At 41.4% G+C, this 17,525-nt stretch overlaps 1 protein-coding gene across 3 annotated transcripts; it reads right to left on the reverse strand.

Annotated features, from left to right (window-relative positions):
• Nucleotides 1–295: 295 nt before the first annotated feature.
• Nucleotides 296–17,414, reverse strand: sfpq (splicing factor proline/glutamine-rich). 3 transcript variants are annotated; one of them, XR_005895141.1, is made up of 12 exons: nucleotides 16,570–17,414; nucleotides 15,743–15,934; nucleotides 15,244–15,545; nucleotides 15,029–15,124; nucleotides 14,349–14,545; nucleotides 14,122–14,206; nucleotides 13,853–13,964; nucleotides 13,684–13,732; nucleotides 13,203–13,309; nucleotides 824–872; nucleotides 554–632; nucleotides 296–427 (listed from the first exon to the last, which is right to left on the reverse strand). XR_005895141.1 is itself a non-coding variant. In XM_041053283.1 (10 exons), exons 1-10 carry the CDS (start codon nucleotides 17,296–17,298, stop codon nucleotides 10,845–10,847), a joined length of 1,980 nt encoding a protein of 659 aa, XP_040909217.1. In that variant the 5' UTR covers nucleotides 17,299–17,414; the 3' UTR covers nucleotides 10,482–10,844. The 3 variants fall into 3 exon arrangements, 2 of the variants coding, with proteins under 2 accessions (XP_040909217.1, XP_040909218.1); XM_041053283.1 differs by lacking the exons at nucleotides 296–427; nucleotides 554–632; nucleotides 824–872 and adding an exon at nucleotides 10,482–10,955; XM_041053284.1 differs by lacking the exons at nucleotides 296–427; nucleotides 554–632; nucleotides 824–872 and adding an exon at nucleotides 10,482–10,955 and having other exon boundaries at nucleotides 15,743–15,931; nucleotides 16,570–17,413.
• Nucleotides 17,415–17,525: the final 111 nt, after the last annotated feature.

Here is a 17,525-nt window from a genome sequence, read left to right on the forward strand (position 1 = left end):
GCCTCAGGCAGCTTCAGAGCAGAGGCACTGAGGCAAGTCAAAGGCAGGAAGGCTGTGGTGGTAGTTAAACATCTACTCTGAGAGAAGCTGGAGCATTTCTCATGGTTTTGATAAACTACTTGCTCTTTGTGGGTCTCTACACAATGAAATGTTAATTTTAGTAAATATATGAAAACTATAAATTCTTATAAAACCTTCTTTTCAAGTCTTTTCAATGTAACAGGTTTAAATTGCCTCTGAACTCATAAATACATGAATGGGTGATCATCAGCTTCATAAGAAATACAAAGAAAAGTCAAGTTTATTAAACTTCCTTTATTTATTATTAAAACTTCAAAGCAAGAGTAAACAGTGCATCCGTCCTCTGGCCTGCAGACTGTTTGTCCTCTGCTGGATACGTCCTGGTACTGCATCACCATCTGCAGCTCCGCAAGGGACAAGCAGGACAATTATTTCTATGGTCAAATCTCCCTGTGCAGTCTTACAACTCACATCACAGCTCAGGGAATTTTTGACTTCTAACACAATAACGATAAAATGCAGGGAAACTCACATGGAAGTCATCCTGACGTCACCACAGTGCAGTTGCTGAGTCTTCTGCAGCTCTGGTATTTTATCAGTCTTCATTTTACCTACAAAACAAGAACAAAGTTATTCAAATGTCACACAGACCCAACAAAAAAAGACCGGGCACTGGATACACCACAGGGATTTTTCAAAATAAAAAGCATTTACAAATAATATTATTAAAGTAATTTATTTTGAATCTTTGGAAATAGATACATTGCACATACTGCATTATGCTAACTGCTGTGGATCTTACCGTGGTTAACTGATGAGGATTCTCAGCCTCCTTCGACTGCTCGAGGCTCCTGTGGCGAGAAACAAACAATGAGAGCCTGGCAGTGAACTCATCAGCAAGTTTCAACCATTACTTTTTCTGGTTTGCTTTAAATAGAATTACTGTTTTGAGGCTTCCACCTTTAAAAGATGAAATGACAGCCTGGGCATCTATGTATGCGTGTGTGTGCATGTGTTTGTGTAGGCAGTGACTGGAGATTCATAAGGAAACCAAACACACTGTTTAAACTGTAAATACAGGTTATGATGTTAAAATGTGATCATGCATTACGAGTAAATGTGTATGTCAGCGTGAGGAGAGGTACAAATGTGTAGTATGACAAAGTTCATACACAGGTAGGGTTATAAAGAGGCATCTCAGCACACTGAAGTAGACTCATTTGTTCTGAAACTGCAGAGGGGGACGAGACAAATTCAGGACGACGACATTCAAATCTGTTGCAATCCTCAGGGAAGGTAATTCTGTTACCAAGCCACGTGAAGCTGGACTTCATACTGAAACACATGAGGTTTGTTACTGCAAAACCCCAAACAGAGCTGGGAGCTGCACATAACAGATGAGTAACCTTGTACTGAAGTTGGCTGTTTTCAGTGCAGACTCTGGGCAGTGCCCTCTGAGACGAGGCCGATAGAGGCCGAGTGGGGTCATTCTGGCATCACACTCTGAGACGGGACATAGGAAAGACTTCTGGCCAATCGGGACTGAGGACTTAAGTAAGAAAATGGATCACAGTGCAGAGACACATCGAGAGCCTCCAGGGCAGGATTCAGGGCACTGACTGAACACACTGAAGTTTCCTCTTGATCAAAGCTCATCATAGCTCGTGAGAACCATAAAGTTCAGGTTGCACCACGGTCCTTAGCAGCTACAACACAACTCCTACGTACAAGCAACAAAAGGAAACGGCCACAGTCGTCGTGTACGGTACCTTTTCAACATGGCTGGCTGGTCACTGGCATGACAGAACATTCGTGTAGCAGACAGAGTGATAAAATATGAGTAGTACTGTACTGAGAGGAGAGAAGGAAAGGAAGGAACAGAATCCAGCACTTCTGCAAAATTTTAATCTAAGAGGAAAAACTCACTTTTACTCTGACAAACCTTTGATTGTCAGTAGAATGAGAAATAATCAGTAAATCAAAGTTAATACGTTTTCTGTGCCTGGTATGTCGGTCTTACACTGTGTGTGAGATGTTAGTGTGTTCAGATTTGACTGAGCAATGATTCAGTTTTGGATGAGTGTATTTCCAAAACAAACTGTGAAGAGTTTTAAAGCATTTTAACATTTGACAAATGGGCCCAAAACAGCAGAACAGGCTACAGTAACTAACTCCAAGCTGTTTTCCAATCACTGGATGCCCCTTAACCCTTCACCTCTGATTTAGATGTTTGTTCTGTCTGGTCTGCTGATAAACAGTGAGAGGCAGAGGAGTTTCAGATGCAGTCAGTCACTCTGTGCCTGTTGGTGGACCAATGAATAAAATCCTGCATCTAACTAAACTCTTGTCTACTGTGAATAATGCAGTGAGGTAGCGGTCAGGCCAAACATTAAAAAAACTGGCAGGATAGTTTCCCATTATCTCCCATTATTATTCAATTATTAAACAGATGTGCAAAAAGAACTGAAAGTGAAGAAAAACATGAACTGAGTCATTATCAGTTTGAATTAAAATATTTCCATCCTTCAACAGAAAAAAATAAAATCCACACCAAACTCCATCTATACAAACGCACAAAGTCACAGAGGTTGTGGTGTGAGGGGTCAAAGTACAGCAAACTGCATCGAGCAGTGGATTAAAACATGGCTGACAGGGATTTTCATTTTCTACCATCCCACCCAGAATAACACAAGCAGCATGTGACACGTCTCACTTCAAAACTGCAGAGAGAGCCCAACCCAGTACCACAAATATTAATGACTGAATGTTTATATATGGACATTTTACAGGCAGAGACAGAGGGAGTCAGGAGTAGTGATAACAGTGTTGGTGAGGTACACAACTCAGAGATGATTGGAAAGTGCAGACTAACACACATTTTGAACAGTTTGTGTGATTCTGTTTTAATTTTGATGATGATTATACGGTGACCCACACTGGCACTGCTGCACACTTTATTTTGTTTATGAGAAACTAAGACTGGCTGCAGGCACATAAGCTGTTGTTTCTGAAGGGCAATAAGCCAAATGTAGTTACTGAAGGCACCAAACCAGAAACAGAAATACATTTCTGTACAGTGTTTTGATCTGACATAGAAATACTGGACTGTTTAAGATGTAAAACAGGTGCAGCACAAAGAGAGGAATCACCCACAGGGCTTTCTTATAGAATTACTGCTGGAAACGCCATCGCACATGTCGGCCTTTGTTCGCTGTTGCACACAACTGGTCAATTTCCAGCAAGTTCACTGGTCAGTTGGTTCTAATATCTGTAATGCCAAAAAATAAAAACAGGACTTCCAGAGTTTGCAAAATATGACAAGTGTGTCAGGTTTCAGCACCGTATTCCACACACGTGCGTTCTGAAACTGTGGTGTTGAACCAGTGACTCAGCCGTCCAGTCAGTTGTTTTCATGCATACATACAGAGAAGCCAAAGTACTGCAACCACACACACACACACACTGCACGGGCTATTATGCTTCGCCGCACCCACACACAAAAAGGTTGAAGAACAGAGATCTGCACTGTGATGCCATTCTTTTTAAGTGTGATGCCAGAAGCCCTGTAATGGTCACTCTGAGCAGTGACATGGGAAGAAAGAGTTAAGTTATAGGAGAACTATGCATCTTGTATTATAAACATGGATGGGACACTTACCTTACTTGTTCAGCTGATCTGTGTAAGCATACCTCTGGCTGCAGTGCAAACAAGTCCAGGCTTTACTGTCCACTGACTTCTGCAGAACTACTCATCGTCATTGTAACCCAACTGCAGAGAAGAGCCTCTACTGTGGACTGGGGCAGCCTGTCTCTGACAAGCTGGCTGACAGCAGCTAACGCACCTCACATTTACCCAAAGACATGAAACAAACACACACACTCACCCACACAGGCACAACACACCATACTCTCTTCAGCCATAAGGTGCATGGGGCTTCCTACCCCAGGTTGGTTGGTGAATAAAGGCGGTTGGTCAGGTGTACAACTGTAGTTTTTGCCAACAGCTTTAAGGTCGGGGCATTTTTCAGAAACGAGGAATAATATGGTTGGGTGGGGGTTAAAAGTGTCAGTGTCAAAGCTTTGGCTTTAATTTTTACTCCAAAGTCAACATGTAACAAGGGACATGCTTGTTACTGAGGAATCTGTTTAAACAGACCTTGACCTTGAGTTATGTTTAACAATGTGTGTGGTTTCAATTGTTTGCTACAGTGACACAAAGTCAAAATGTGTTGGCAACGGGACATCCCCATTCTCAAACTCTCTGACACACTTACTGAGCAGTCTGTTAGGTGTGTGTGATGCTGCCTTTAGAACTTAAATGTCAGCGCCAAAGTTCAGATTTATATTTTCACTTCAATAATGCCGTCAGAGTTTGTTGGAAATAGAGGACACCCCTTTACAGACCTCTGTATTAGTTACTGTATTGTCTGTTAAGTGGGCTTGATGATGCCTCTAAAAAAAACTTGACTAAGAACTTCTAAAAATGGCAGTTAGGGTTTTCCATATTTACTTCAATACCAAAGCTAAAATGTGTTTGCAACAGACATCCCTGTTCCAAACCTCTGTAATACATTATTGTGTAGTCTGTTAAATGTGCTTGGTGCCACCTTCAAACAAATCTTGACTATGAGCCTCTTATAAAAACTGTCCAAGCTTTCAGTATCACCCTTTTCAGACACTGAATAACTTTGTCTCATTCAGACATGGGTGACTTCCATGTTAATTTTCTTAACTACTTCATTTAGACGGGTCAGTTACAGAAAGAGTCACGGTTAGTGCGTGAAATCTGGCATCTACCACGTGAGACGAGACAATACAGGAAGCAGGGTATAACAGCAGCTTCCCTTAAAGTTCTGTCAAAGATCATGGTTATCTCGTGCTTGGTGCAAAGGAGAATAGATCTCTGATCTTGTGAATGGGGAAAAAAATCCAGGTAATTTTTGCTGAAATATTTTTGCTTGTTATCCAAAAAAAATAAAAAACAATTCTTCGTTTAAGTCAAATATACCACTTCAAAATGATGTCTGGGATTATGCTGCGACTGACTGGTATTCATAATGTACATGCTTATCCATCACTGTGACGGCATTCACTCAGATCTGGTCTGTGGTGAAAAGAATAAAGAAATGTTACTGGCTCCGACCTGGTAAGATTGCCATTGTTACTTTTACAGAACAGAGACCACAGTGCTCATTCAGACATGAGGCTGTCACGTTAAACTGCCGTCAGATTAACAGAATACGGCGCATGTAGAAAGGGGCTTATTTGTACTCCAGTAATGCAAAGTCACAATGTGATGGGATGTCTCTGTTGTGAACCTCTGTAATGGACCTCAGTTACATTTTCTTTTCTTGTGCAAGAGGAAAGGCCAAATGTTAAAATCCTCCAACTTTCCAAGCTGCAGACTAAGTCAAAGAGCGGCCGACTGTCGCAATCAGTAGTAAATGTAAATTTTTCAAGATAATTTTTCAAGCACAGGTGCTATCTGGTTCTCGAGAGTGACGGTTTGTCATGAACTTAACTGCTCTCTGGCTTCAGCTGAATGTATAAACTGCTAAATCTGTGGTTACCACTGACTTTGATTTTCTTGGTTTGGAAAGTTCCTTCTCATAGTCCAACACCTTTAAAGACGGTCAAACCTGTTAAAGAAAAACAAATGGTACACAACACCAACACACATACATAACATTCCAAGTTTTAAAATTTACACTTCAGTCCAATTATTTTACCAAATCCACCTGAGTATTTGTAGTCCTGTTTGTGGGAAGTTCAGATGCTGTGTGGAGGAGGAAACCTCTGATGAGATTATTCTTTAAACTGGCAAAAACCTAAACTGACCTGCTTTCATTTAGAAATATGGTATCTGGTGTAAAGTGCTTATTTGACACGAGCTTACTATAAACTGCATTACACAGTGTCTGTATACAGCATATTTTACACTTATGGTGCTAAATAAACATGTAGTTACCTTACCAACTTCAAAGTATCAAATATCATTTCCATCTTTTCCCTCTAAGTTTCCATTTGCTATGTGATCAAGAAAATTTATTTCAGGGGATGCATTTTAAGTAAATAGTCCACATACAAATGCTGTCGATAAAGTTAGCCACTGGACAGTCTCAAGTCCATGCAGTGGTGGGGCTAAAAATTTCATTGTCCATCCTAATAACATAAGAAATGACTCCTTAAGGAAATAAGCATCAAACACTAAATGTATTTATCATGTCATTTTATGATTTACATTATTTTCTGGACAAAAATCAGTGTCCTAGTAAATAAACATGTTTCTAGAAGATGCCTACAGAGGTTCGTGTCTGGAGCAACCCTCAAAGCCGATCTTGGCCAAGGTAAATAAAAATCCCCTGTAAGTGGTTATAGTTTTGCATGAATAGTTAGTTTTAGGTGGAGATCTGAAAAATAACAAAAACACCAGCTCTGGTCCACAAACATCTCAGCTGTAAAAAGGTGGCAGAAGAAATTTCACACCTGAAACTACAGAGACTGAGAGTCTATACCCATATGTTTTGTGAAAGTTATGACTCAAGTATGCAATCCCTAAAATCTAAAAACAACAGAATTACAAAGTGTTAGAATTTACTTATTCACATCATCTGATCATCGATGTAAATACTCACGTTTCAGCCACTAGAGCAAATAAAATTCAAAAAATTCTATGAACCAAATATATGTGATGACCTATCAAAATTTGAGAATATGATTTTACCAAAATCCTTTAAATTGTAATTTTAAGTCAACTGAAGATCAAATTGAAGGTTTACTTATGTAACTGTTCTATATACAGTTGTTACAGGAATTTGATATGCAATATGAATCCACATGAATAAATCTGCAATGTAACCTAACTTTCAGTCTGTATTACACAGACTCAAGGCTCAAAATGTGTGGAAGACAAATGGCTTCCTTGCTCCAAAGCTCTGTGCACAGTTCCAGCTGAACCTTGCTAACTCGGGTAATTTGCACAAGTCGAGCATTTAGGTTATTTTGTTCAGGTACTCATGATTCCATTCTACACAGCCACAAATTCCTCCACAGTCCACAATCTTTAAAGCTGGTCAAACCTGTTAAAGAAAAAATGTACATAACACAAACACACGTAATAGTTCAGGTGTACACTCCATGATATCCAGTAGTATTACCAAAACCATCCAAGGATCTGTAGTCCTCTGTTTTGCACTCTGCAGGGTTCTCATATGCTACATGAATTCAGATTTACTTTTTATAAGCAAGTAAAAAGGTTCTTGATGTCTCGGCAGTCTTTAGTTATTTGACAAACTACCATAGGATGCACTGGAGTCATTCCGTCACAGGTGTTGTCAGCCTCTAGACAGACACTTGCAAGTGACTCCATTGTTAGAGCAGAAAGCCACTTATTGTTCATCTTGAAAATGAGAAACAGAATGTCATGAGGAAAAATGTGACCAGGGTTCAAGCACTGAAGACAAGTGTAGCTAAAAACAGGAGCTATTATAAAGTAAAGTAACTGTCCACAAAATGGTAGAGCCACGTTCTGTGACTGGCCCTGCTAATCTCTCAGCACGTTTTCATCACAGAAAATTCACTTAAATGTAACAGATATTCTTGTCAAGGTTTAAGGAAGATAAATCAAAAGTTCTTGGTCTCAAAAGTTTACTTACGCTCACTGTTTCAGTCCAACCCCGCCTATTGTTTAACTATGAAAAATGCTTGCCGAGGCAACTCAGTGAATGGAGGCGCATGTCCATTTGATGCCAAAGCGATGTGGTAATACTTCGAAACAGGTACAGACATCACTGAATTTCAAATGCAAGGTGACATTAACACGGAGGGTTCAAACTTTTTTTCAGCCGTATATGTGCAGACACCAGAAAACTGTTTTCACACTCGTCAGCTGACCGGGGAAAATTTCTGAGTTTCTCTTAAATCTGGGGTAGGATTTTGTGACATCACAACGGGTTTGGAAACCAATAGTGGTCCAAAATACCACTTACACAGGAGTGATGTAGAAACTTCAAGTGTCCAGAGCACGTGACAATAGACAGACTTTTCAGAGAAGTAGGAGACACCTTGTGTCTAGTAATTAAACCTTTTGATTCTCATATTCTGGAGGCAACTGAAATTACCAGACAAACGTTTTTATGCAAAAGCAGAGAATTTTTAAATATGATAAAACATGCCTGAAGCAGATCTTTAACAGTATGACTGATAGGGCTTATTATGGAAAGCATTCTCTAGAGAAAGGTTAAAACAGTAAACATGTTAAACCGTGCGACTGTTACTTCCAAAGCTGATGCCTTGATGTCTGGTTAGAAGGCAGTCACTGCAGGTAAGTAATTGTGGGGTTACCCAGACTCTGAACGCCATTTGATATTTTTCCTTTGATTCAGTTTGTGAGCTCTCATGCAGAAAAAGTCTAGTCAATGAGAGACAAGGACATTTGTTGTCCAAAGCTGGCCCAACAGAGAAACTAGAGAAAAAAAAAAAACTAAATGAAAGTGCTGTATTCCTCAGATGTGCACAAGTAACATTCAAGGAGTTATCTATTACCAACAGTAAATACAAAGGTTGCTGAGAGAACTCTTTACTCATGCCGGGTTTATGCCACAGGCCATAAGAATATCTCAAAGGATCACAACATACATGAAACTGGAATTCACAGTGTTAAAGCTTATTTGATTATTTAAACCATGAAACTGATCAAACTTTTTTCCGTGGAGTGAGGATGTAAAAGGAGATTCACAAGCTGTACGTATATGAAACATCAGCATGTCTTGACAGAAACAAATGGAAAAGGTGCAGCAGAGACAGGCTGTAAGCTGAACGAGCAGAACGAGCCTTATCCATGCAGTTTACCCGGCTTATGATTCTGAAAGCTACTGTACAGGACTGAGACTAAAGGTCCAGCACAGTGGATATTCTGTCAGTGAAGTACTGCTTGAGCAAGTTTAGGATTTCTATTCATTTTCTGTGTCTGCTGACTTTCAGATATTAAATAAGTGTCTATAAAAGTGGAGCTAAAAAATAATTTGTCACTTTGACCACTGAAGGGATTAACCCTTTCGTACAAGTGAGGACAGACAGAACAATTGTAAAACGTTTTTGTTTTAATTTCTGGTGCTTATCACACTCTCAAAACTGACCGTTAAACACGATTAAGTCCAACTGATCTCCTTCCCAGTCGTGCAAAGGCAAACGGCGAAACTAAGGTACAAACTTTAGATCCAGATACGACTTTATGCCAGCTCCTTCAGAAAAGGCTTCCGTGTGTGTTCCTTTTACACACTAACTCTGTAGACCTCTGTTGTACCCAGAGGTCCACAGCTGAGGATGACTATGTTTACATGCAGGTTTGTAAAGGATAATCAGGCCAAACTCACTGGACATTAACTGTTCTCCAACTAACTTCCACACAGCTTTTAACATGTTCACATTACAGCCACTTAGAGGAACAAGATAATGGTCATTTTATTTACTTAACACAGCTCCCATTATGCTTTTTAATACTCGGCCAGCACATACAAACTGCAGCTCTTTAGTCTTTTACACCAAAAGTGAGTTTCAACGCTTCAGTGTGGCCAATAACACGATTAAGAAAGGTACAAACACTCACAGGGTCACAAAAAGCCTGATAGTCTCTCAGTAACTACCTGGTTGTCAACAGTCAATAAATAAGATCTTGTGACAATTTAAAAACATAACCCACCTTGTAAGAAGGTGGCAACAATAAGTGCAGTTTGAAGACTGTAGATTGCTGTGATCCTGCCATATATTGGACTGCATGTAAACATAGTCACCAACCCCAGGCTCAGAGAATGCACACGAGACACACACTAATGTGGACTGTGTGTCAGAGAAAGACTGATAATGTGATATGAGGAAACTGCGTTCGTAAGGAGACCAACGTCTGTCCACTTGGTAACCCACAACCACACACTACCACAGGTGTTTTTAAAGGTTCTATGTGTAGTATTTCTGCTTTCCTGAAGCACGACTGTAAAAGCAGAGTTACTGAATGGAACGTGGTAAAGAACTTAGTGCACACGCTTAAATATGAAAAACATTTTTTAAGTTTTCTGAGTTTCCACTGAGCATAGTGTTTGTGAAATGGAACTGTAAAGTTACACAATAAACTAACTGCTGAACACCTCAGTAATAATCCTATTGTTCCAGTTAACTCCAACATTGTTTATTGTGAATGCTGATTGTAATGGGTGTCAGCTAGGAAGAAAATAAAGAAGAAAGGGTGGGGTGGAGCATTTGCTTCACGCAGGGAAGGCTTGAGTTATACGCGTCACAGAACAAAAGAGGTCAGGATTGTGGCAGAGATAACACATAGACCCTTTAAGACCCAATGTGGCAGATGCATCCACATTATTTCACCTGTGCAAACAACCAGGTGGTTTGCTTTTGGAACGTACTGTACGTTTCAACTTTTAGGAATAAATGTTAAAGGTTTGTCCGGATAGAACCAATTTGTCTTTATTATAATACATGCTTTGACTCCAAATGTATGGCACAAAACACAGCCATAGAAAGTTGAGAAAAGTGTTACAATTATCACTTCACGACGACTCACAGAGCATAATACAGCTAGAAAAGAAAATTGTACATGGGTCAGAAAGAACTAACGGATCACACGAGGGTGACCTACCTTTCCATACTACTGACAATACAAAATAAAAAAATGAAAATATTGACTTTGTCATAAAATGAGCAAATTGTCAGGCTAAAATATAGCAACAATTTAAACTTAAATACAAGAAATGCGACTCAACATTGTTTGGAGAATCTATACAAATGTTGCTGCTGGGATCAAAGAGCAGCATTTAAAAACGGGCTTTCTTAGCAGGACCATCAAACTCCTCACGGACCCTGCCATACCCAGGGTTACCAGGACCCATTCCCCTAGGACCGCCCTGGGCAAAGCGCTCATTGCGCTGTGGGGGTCAATTTGCCGAGGGGAGGCAGATAAGGGAGGGGGGATAAGGCATGGGATAGGGTCAGTGCGCAAGCACACAGTTCATGTCCATGTGGAGGTGTATAAAAAGGTATGGCAATAGAGGTGGTTTGTTTTAAATTGTGAGCAGATTTACAACACAACCAGCAGGAGACACATCCGAAGAAACCGTTCGTTCCAATATGAAGGTCCACAGGTGCCACAGGTTACATACGGAAAAGGAAGAGAGGGTAATGCTTTCGTTAGTCAGTGCCTACCTAGTACGGCCTCTCCAGTGCATGCCAAGACTTGCCTATAGCCGTTACTGGTTATCAGGTCTAGCATTTTGAAAACACTGACCATTTCTACCCCTTCATCTTCATGATCATTAAATATGGCAACAGATGCTTGTCTAAACATCTTGAAAGAGATATTTACAACGTATGTATATGTAAAATATATAAATTATAGATGAATTATAAAACATTTTATATCCTTTTTTGCAGAGTGTTTCCTTAGAAATTTGGAAAAATAGATATGAAATTAAGTGCCACTGGGGCAAATTCTGAGGCAAGTCAGTTACAAAGAGAAATCAATGTGTTTTAATCTTCTGTCCAGAAAACACAGCACCTCTTATGGCACTGCATTGATAAAATACTTGACTAATGGCCAAACTAATTGACAAATGTGACCTGAATCTGAGGTACAGGGTCTGTACCAGAAACGCATGTGCAGAATATTGGGACTTGGGCACAGTAAAATGCCAACACTGGACAAGACATTCAGCTCAACCATTTTTCCAACAAGAAAGCAAATAAAAGAGAGAGAGGAGAAATGCTTCGATTTACCACAAGAGGCTACAATGGATCAATTAAAGTAAGAACAGAAGATGAAATGTAATGTAGTAAGACTGTAGAATATGAATGTGTTCAACTAGATCTACTCAACATTAATCTGCTGAGCTGAGCTTCACTTTCAGTTGCCACTATAAAATTACAGCGTGTCGAGATGCACACATCATGCGACTTAATGGTTTGTGACACTGTTGCACTGCCAATGTCAACATTGCTAACAAGCTGGAACCTAAAACCAATTCCTAAAATCACTTTAAAGGGAAATTGTGCGTTAAATCCAAAGCAAGACTAAAGAATTGGGTCAAACAAATATTACCTTGAGTAAACAAAGTCTGATGTGTCAAAAGCTACAAATGTGTAGCACATTATTTTTCAAATGCAAGCTTTCATATAGAAGAACAAAGCTTGTTAAAAAGTTAAGTATTCTGGAAACGCTATTCATTCTGTTTACACGCATTTAATCACTGTTCCAGTCAACTGTAATCCAGAAACAAACCTAACAATGGTACTGCAATCCTGCCAGAGGCATAGATCTCGGGCATGGTCCATTATTCACCAATATCATCCTAAACACAATGTCACAAGGCTGAGCCTGCCCCCATCAATCAATCCTGCTTTAATATACAATTTTGACTATTCTGCTCATGATGTAACGCCTTATACTGTCAGCCTGCACTAAAAGCTTTATTAATGCTCAGTTACCAAAAAAAATTAGAGGTTGGTGAGAAGGTAAAGATTGCTGTTGCAGAAGATGAACTACACCCCTACTGTAGGTCTCAAAAAGGCTTATAGCACAAAAGGAGCTTTACACAGGATTTCACAATGCCACCCAAAAAATACAAGTAGCCAGTTCTATACAACTTAATTACTTCTCATGACAGATAATACACAAAACTGCTGGCACAGTATGAAAAAGGTGATTTAAAACTGGATAAGCACAACATTCTACCTCCGGTCAAGAAAAAGTGCCTGTCCAGCTCACATGAGACAGGGCTTGCAATGTCAGTCCACTTCGCAAACAGTGTGAAGAGAGGGAGAGGAGCCACTGAAGTCTATCTACAGCTAACAGAGAGCACACTGGAGAGTAATTTCTTTTGATTTAGTGCAGGCTGACGGTTTCATGGCTGGAACGCAGTAAAGACTCAGGCGAAGATAACTGAGGGGGCTTGGCTTGCCACTGAAAGGAACACTTTTAGGCAGGCAGCATATCTGTCACATTCAACAACCAGCGAGCCACCCGAAAACAGCTGCGACACAAATCATTCATATTCTCCCATCCTGCTCCGCCAGCTGGCTTCCATATCTAGAACCAGTTGGGAGTCTTTCCAAACAAAAAGGAAAGCCGAGCACAAACTACATTAACTACTGATCTTCCCAAAAGTGGGATACGTTACCATGTCGTTGCCCATCAAGCCTCCTGAGGATGGTCCCATTCCTTGCTGTCCCTCAAAGCCCATTCCACCCATGGGGAACTTCTGGTTGGATGCACCAAATGGCATATCTAACACAAACATGACAACAAGTCAAGCACACATACTACATCTGAAATAAACAAATCAAACAAACTCCTAATGCAGCCTGTAGATGGCAAGGTTGATTTAATATAATTAGACAAAATATATTACATTTACATCGAGTGTCATTTCAAAGGGAAGAGAAAGATTTTAATTCAACTTAATAACCACGCTGCAAGCTGACCTTAGTGGTGCTGTTGAACTGCATTGTCTTATACCAAGAAGCGTGTATAAAATTTAGTTACTGATCATAGAGAATTATAGATATACATGGGATGGAGCCTGCTCTCAGTGCCTGTCTATCATGTGCTTGTCTGTCTTAATAATCTCAAGGAAATAATAGAGAAAATAGATAACTTACCACCCATGCCCAAAGATCCACTGGGATTCATTCTCATTTCCCTGTCCCTCTGTAATAAAAAGACAAAGACAGGAAATCAAAACATTAAACCAGGCAAAGACTAAGGAAGTATGTCACTTCATTACTCATATGTATATTTTTATGTACTCTAATGTTAAGCTTAACTCACATCCATGAAGTTGCCCATCCTGTAGTTCTCCTCACGCTGACGGCGCATCTGTTCTTCCATCTCTCTCTTACGAAGAATCTCTTCCTCCCGCCTGCGTCGCTCTTCCTCTTGTCTGGTGAGAAACAGAAAATGTTCAATCATGTGATCCACATTGAGAATCGGTGTTAACAGATCTGCTCTAATTTTGGACTCTTACTACAAGGGAGGATGCCTGGGTGACAACAATCAATCTCAGTTGATAACCAACCAATTCTAATCAACACAAGTACCTGAGCTGCATCTCCTTCCTCTTTTGCATCTCCTGACTGTGCAGTTCCTCCATACGCCGCAGCTCCTCCTGCCGCCTCAGCAGATCTGCAAGGATGCATAAAACAAACTGATTTAATTGTTGTGCTTTTCTGGTGGCTAGCGGCAAATAAATATAATCAAACAACTGGTCTTTCTTCGGGTTCTTGGTACTTTTTTCCCAGCCTGACCACATAACCACCACACTTACCTTGTCGGAGAAGATTGGCCTGGTGCTCGTGGTATGCTTCCTCCATTTCACTCTCAAGCTTCTCACGGGCCTCACGCATGTTCTTCTCCACCTGCTGCCTCTGCTGTTTCTCCATTTCATCAAGTGACTTCCAGCGCTTAGAGTACTCAAATTCAAAAGTGCCTGGACGAGCAAAGCGGGGAGGCTCTTCACGCTCTCTGCGGATACAAGACACAAAATATAAAGTTCTACTCTCTGCAGTGCTGTACTACAATAAAAATAAGATTTTATTTCCATGAGCATTAAAAGGCACAGAATGAGTGGATTTCAGAGCAGGAGATCGTTCCTTATAAATACTGCAACACTGGTCAACATTTTGATATCAGACCTTCACTAGTAGCCTGCTTCATACCATATAGGTATCACTGCTCATTGTCAGACATGATCATAACCCCTCCTGCTCTTGATTCATGAATATTAACATCTGCCACTCCACCCAGTAGATTGATTTTTAACAGATGCAACCCCTGACCCACCCTCCCCTCCCCCTATATCCACATCACACCATCTGCTGCTCACAAAACAATTACTTGGAAACGCACTGAACAGAGTGAAGTACATCTTAGTCTATTTAAAATCAAAGCAATTGTATTTATTCGTACAATACGTTGTGTGAACATGACGATTCGTGACATGCTTACGCTTGATATCTGGGGTTCTTCTGAGCCAATTTCTCTGGAAGACCATCTTCATCATCAAATTGCTCCAGAGGCTCAACAATAACAGGCCGGGGTGACCTGAATGGGGTGGAAAACAAAAAAAAAAAGAAAAATAAGCAAGAGGTTCGAGCATCTTTCATGGACATACACTGGATCATAATGCACAATGCCAACATGTGCCTTTTAACTTCACTTACGTGGTGAGAAGGAAGACGCCCTCATTGCACCGGTCCAGGGCCTTTCTGGCAGCCGGTTTGGACGCAAACTCAACAATGCCCCTGCCTATGGAGCGCCCGCGATCATCTACAATGACAACGGCCCTCTCAACCATTCCAAACTGTGAGAAAGCTTCTTCCAGAAGCTCGTTGGAAACAAACGGTGACAGATTCTTCACAGACAGGGCTGCAGAGTGTGTGGCAAATCGGACACGCAAAGGTCTGCCTTTCATCGGCGTGTCATCTAACTCTACCTTTGCTATCTCTGCAAGCGCACGGGACTCCTGCAAGAAAATGCAACAAATATTAGCAGATCTGTCCCAACCAATTCAACAATTTGTCACTATCTTTTGACAACTATTGTTGGCTGCAGGCCTTCGCTTTATTATTAATAATAATCTTTATTCCACACAAACACAACTCCTTTTTCGTATTAATCACTACAGTGAATACATTTTAGAGTTTAAGAGTGCTCACTTACCAGTCGAATGAAACCAAAGCCTTTGCTTTTGTTGATGAAGACCTCGCTGGGCTCTCCATATTTCGCAAACAACTTCTTGAATTGTTCCTCTGTGATGTCGCTGGGTAGGTTACCGATGAACAGACGACAGCGTTGTGTGTATGTCTTCTCACCGGGTTTCAGTAGCATGGACAGCGGTGCCTTGAAGCCCTGCTGATTGGCAACGGAAAAAACAAAAAAAAAAAAAACAAATAATACCGTTATACTCAGACAACTCACAGAAAGTATGAGTAAAAACAGGGCGATATAAATTCACTTAAAACTGATATGTCTAACTGTACCAAATACAATATTTATGTATTAACGTTAATGTCTTTTTTCCACCAAAGTCCAACCGCCCATCCCCCATACAGTGTGTGCTCAAAGAAGAAACAAACCTGACCTATTTTCTCGAGTTAATTATGAGTAGGCTAGCGTTCACGAGATGAGCGAAGTAATCGGGGGAAATACAGCGTAAATCAAACAGTGATTGAACATCAAGTCCTTTGTGTTTCCAGAGTAAATGCCGCTTTTTGGTGAATGCATAGGTTTCAGACAAGATGGCGGATAGCTACAGCGACTAAATTGTAGTGCGCGCGATTTAAATCACCGCTCCTACCGCCATTGAATGTACCAGGCGACTACGCTGAAACCAAATGGCTGTAGAAAATAAGCACGTTAACTCCGCCCGCCAAGGCGGGACAGTGTCACAAATCGAACGCACGGCTTAGCCGTACTAACTAAGCTAGCACTTGCTACCAACAATGGCCGTCGACGCCATCAACGGTAAACAAAAAAAAGAAACCGACCTGTGTCAGGTTCCGGCCTGACTCCGCTGCATCCGTGCTTGTGGACTTTTTCTCCGGCTCCACTCGGTCTTGCTTTGTCTCCAGTGGCCCTGTCCTTAGGCCTTGTTGCGGGCCTGTCCTCTGGCCTTGTTGCGGGCCTGTCTTCTGGCTCTGTTGCGGGCCTGTCTTCTGGCCCTGTTGCGGACCTGTTTTCTGGCCCTGTTGCGGGCCTGTCTTCTGGCCCTGCTGTGGCCCGGTCTTCGGGCTCGGGTGCGGAGGCTGCTTCTGCTGCTGTCCGTTAGCGTTTCCTATTGGTGACTTCAGCTGCTGGTTCTGGTTCTTGTTGGCCTGGTTAGCTTGAGGGGAGGTCAGGTTAGGTTTCGGCGGTGGGGACTGAATCTTCGGCTGAGGCGCAGGTGTTGCCGGTTTCCGTTGCTCCTGCTGTTGCTGTGCCGGTTTCTGCTGCTGCATCGGGCCTTTCATCGTAAGAGCCGGACCGGGACTCGGAGGAGGGATGATAGGCAATGACTGGTTCTGTTGTGGCTTCTGGGGAGTCATCTGTGGTCCCTGATTAGGCGGTCTGTTGAAGTTATTATTTGGTCCTCTTCGATTTTGGTTCTGATTTTGAAAGGGATGGTTCCTAAAATTTGGGTTTCCCATTAGTCCACCCCGCATCGGTCCGCCGGGCCCACCGCCTCTGCGTGGCTGGAAATGATTCATCCCTCCGCGATTATTGTTAAATCGAGACATTGATTCTAATGTCCGCGAAAACTATTATTAAAATATCAAAACGTTTTAGACCTACTGCGTAACAACCACCTCCTACCGGTCTTTGCAGGTCGAAATTCTTAAAATGGCGACTAACCGTTGTTCACAGGGGGGTCACTCTCTCTTCGCAACAGTGAGAGCCGCCCATCCGCGTTGATTGGTCCTCTGCTCGGAAGGAGGAGTCACCAGAGCCGGGAGCCAGTCTGATT

This window comes from Toxotes jaculatrix, chromosome 13 (genome assembly GCF_017976425.1).
Source record: "Toxotes jaculatrix isolate fToxJac2 chromosome 13, fToxJac2.pri, whole genome shotgun sequence".
Taxonomy (NCBI): Eukaryota; Metazoa; Chordata; class Actinopteri; family Toxotidae; genus Toxotes; species Toxotes jaculatrix.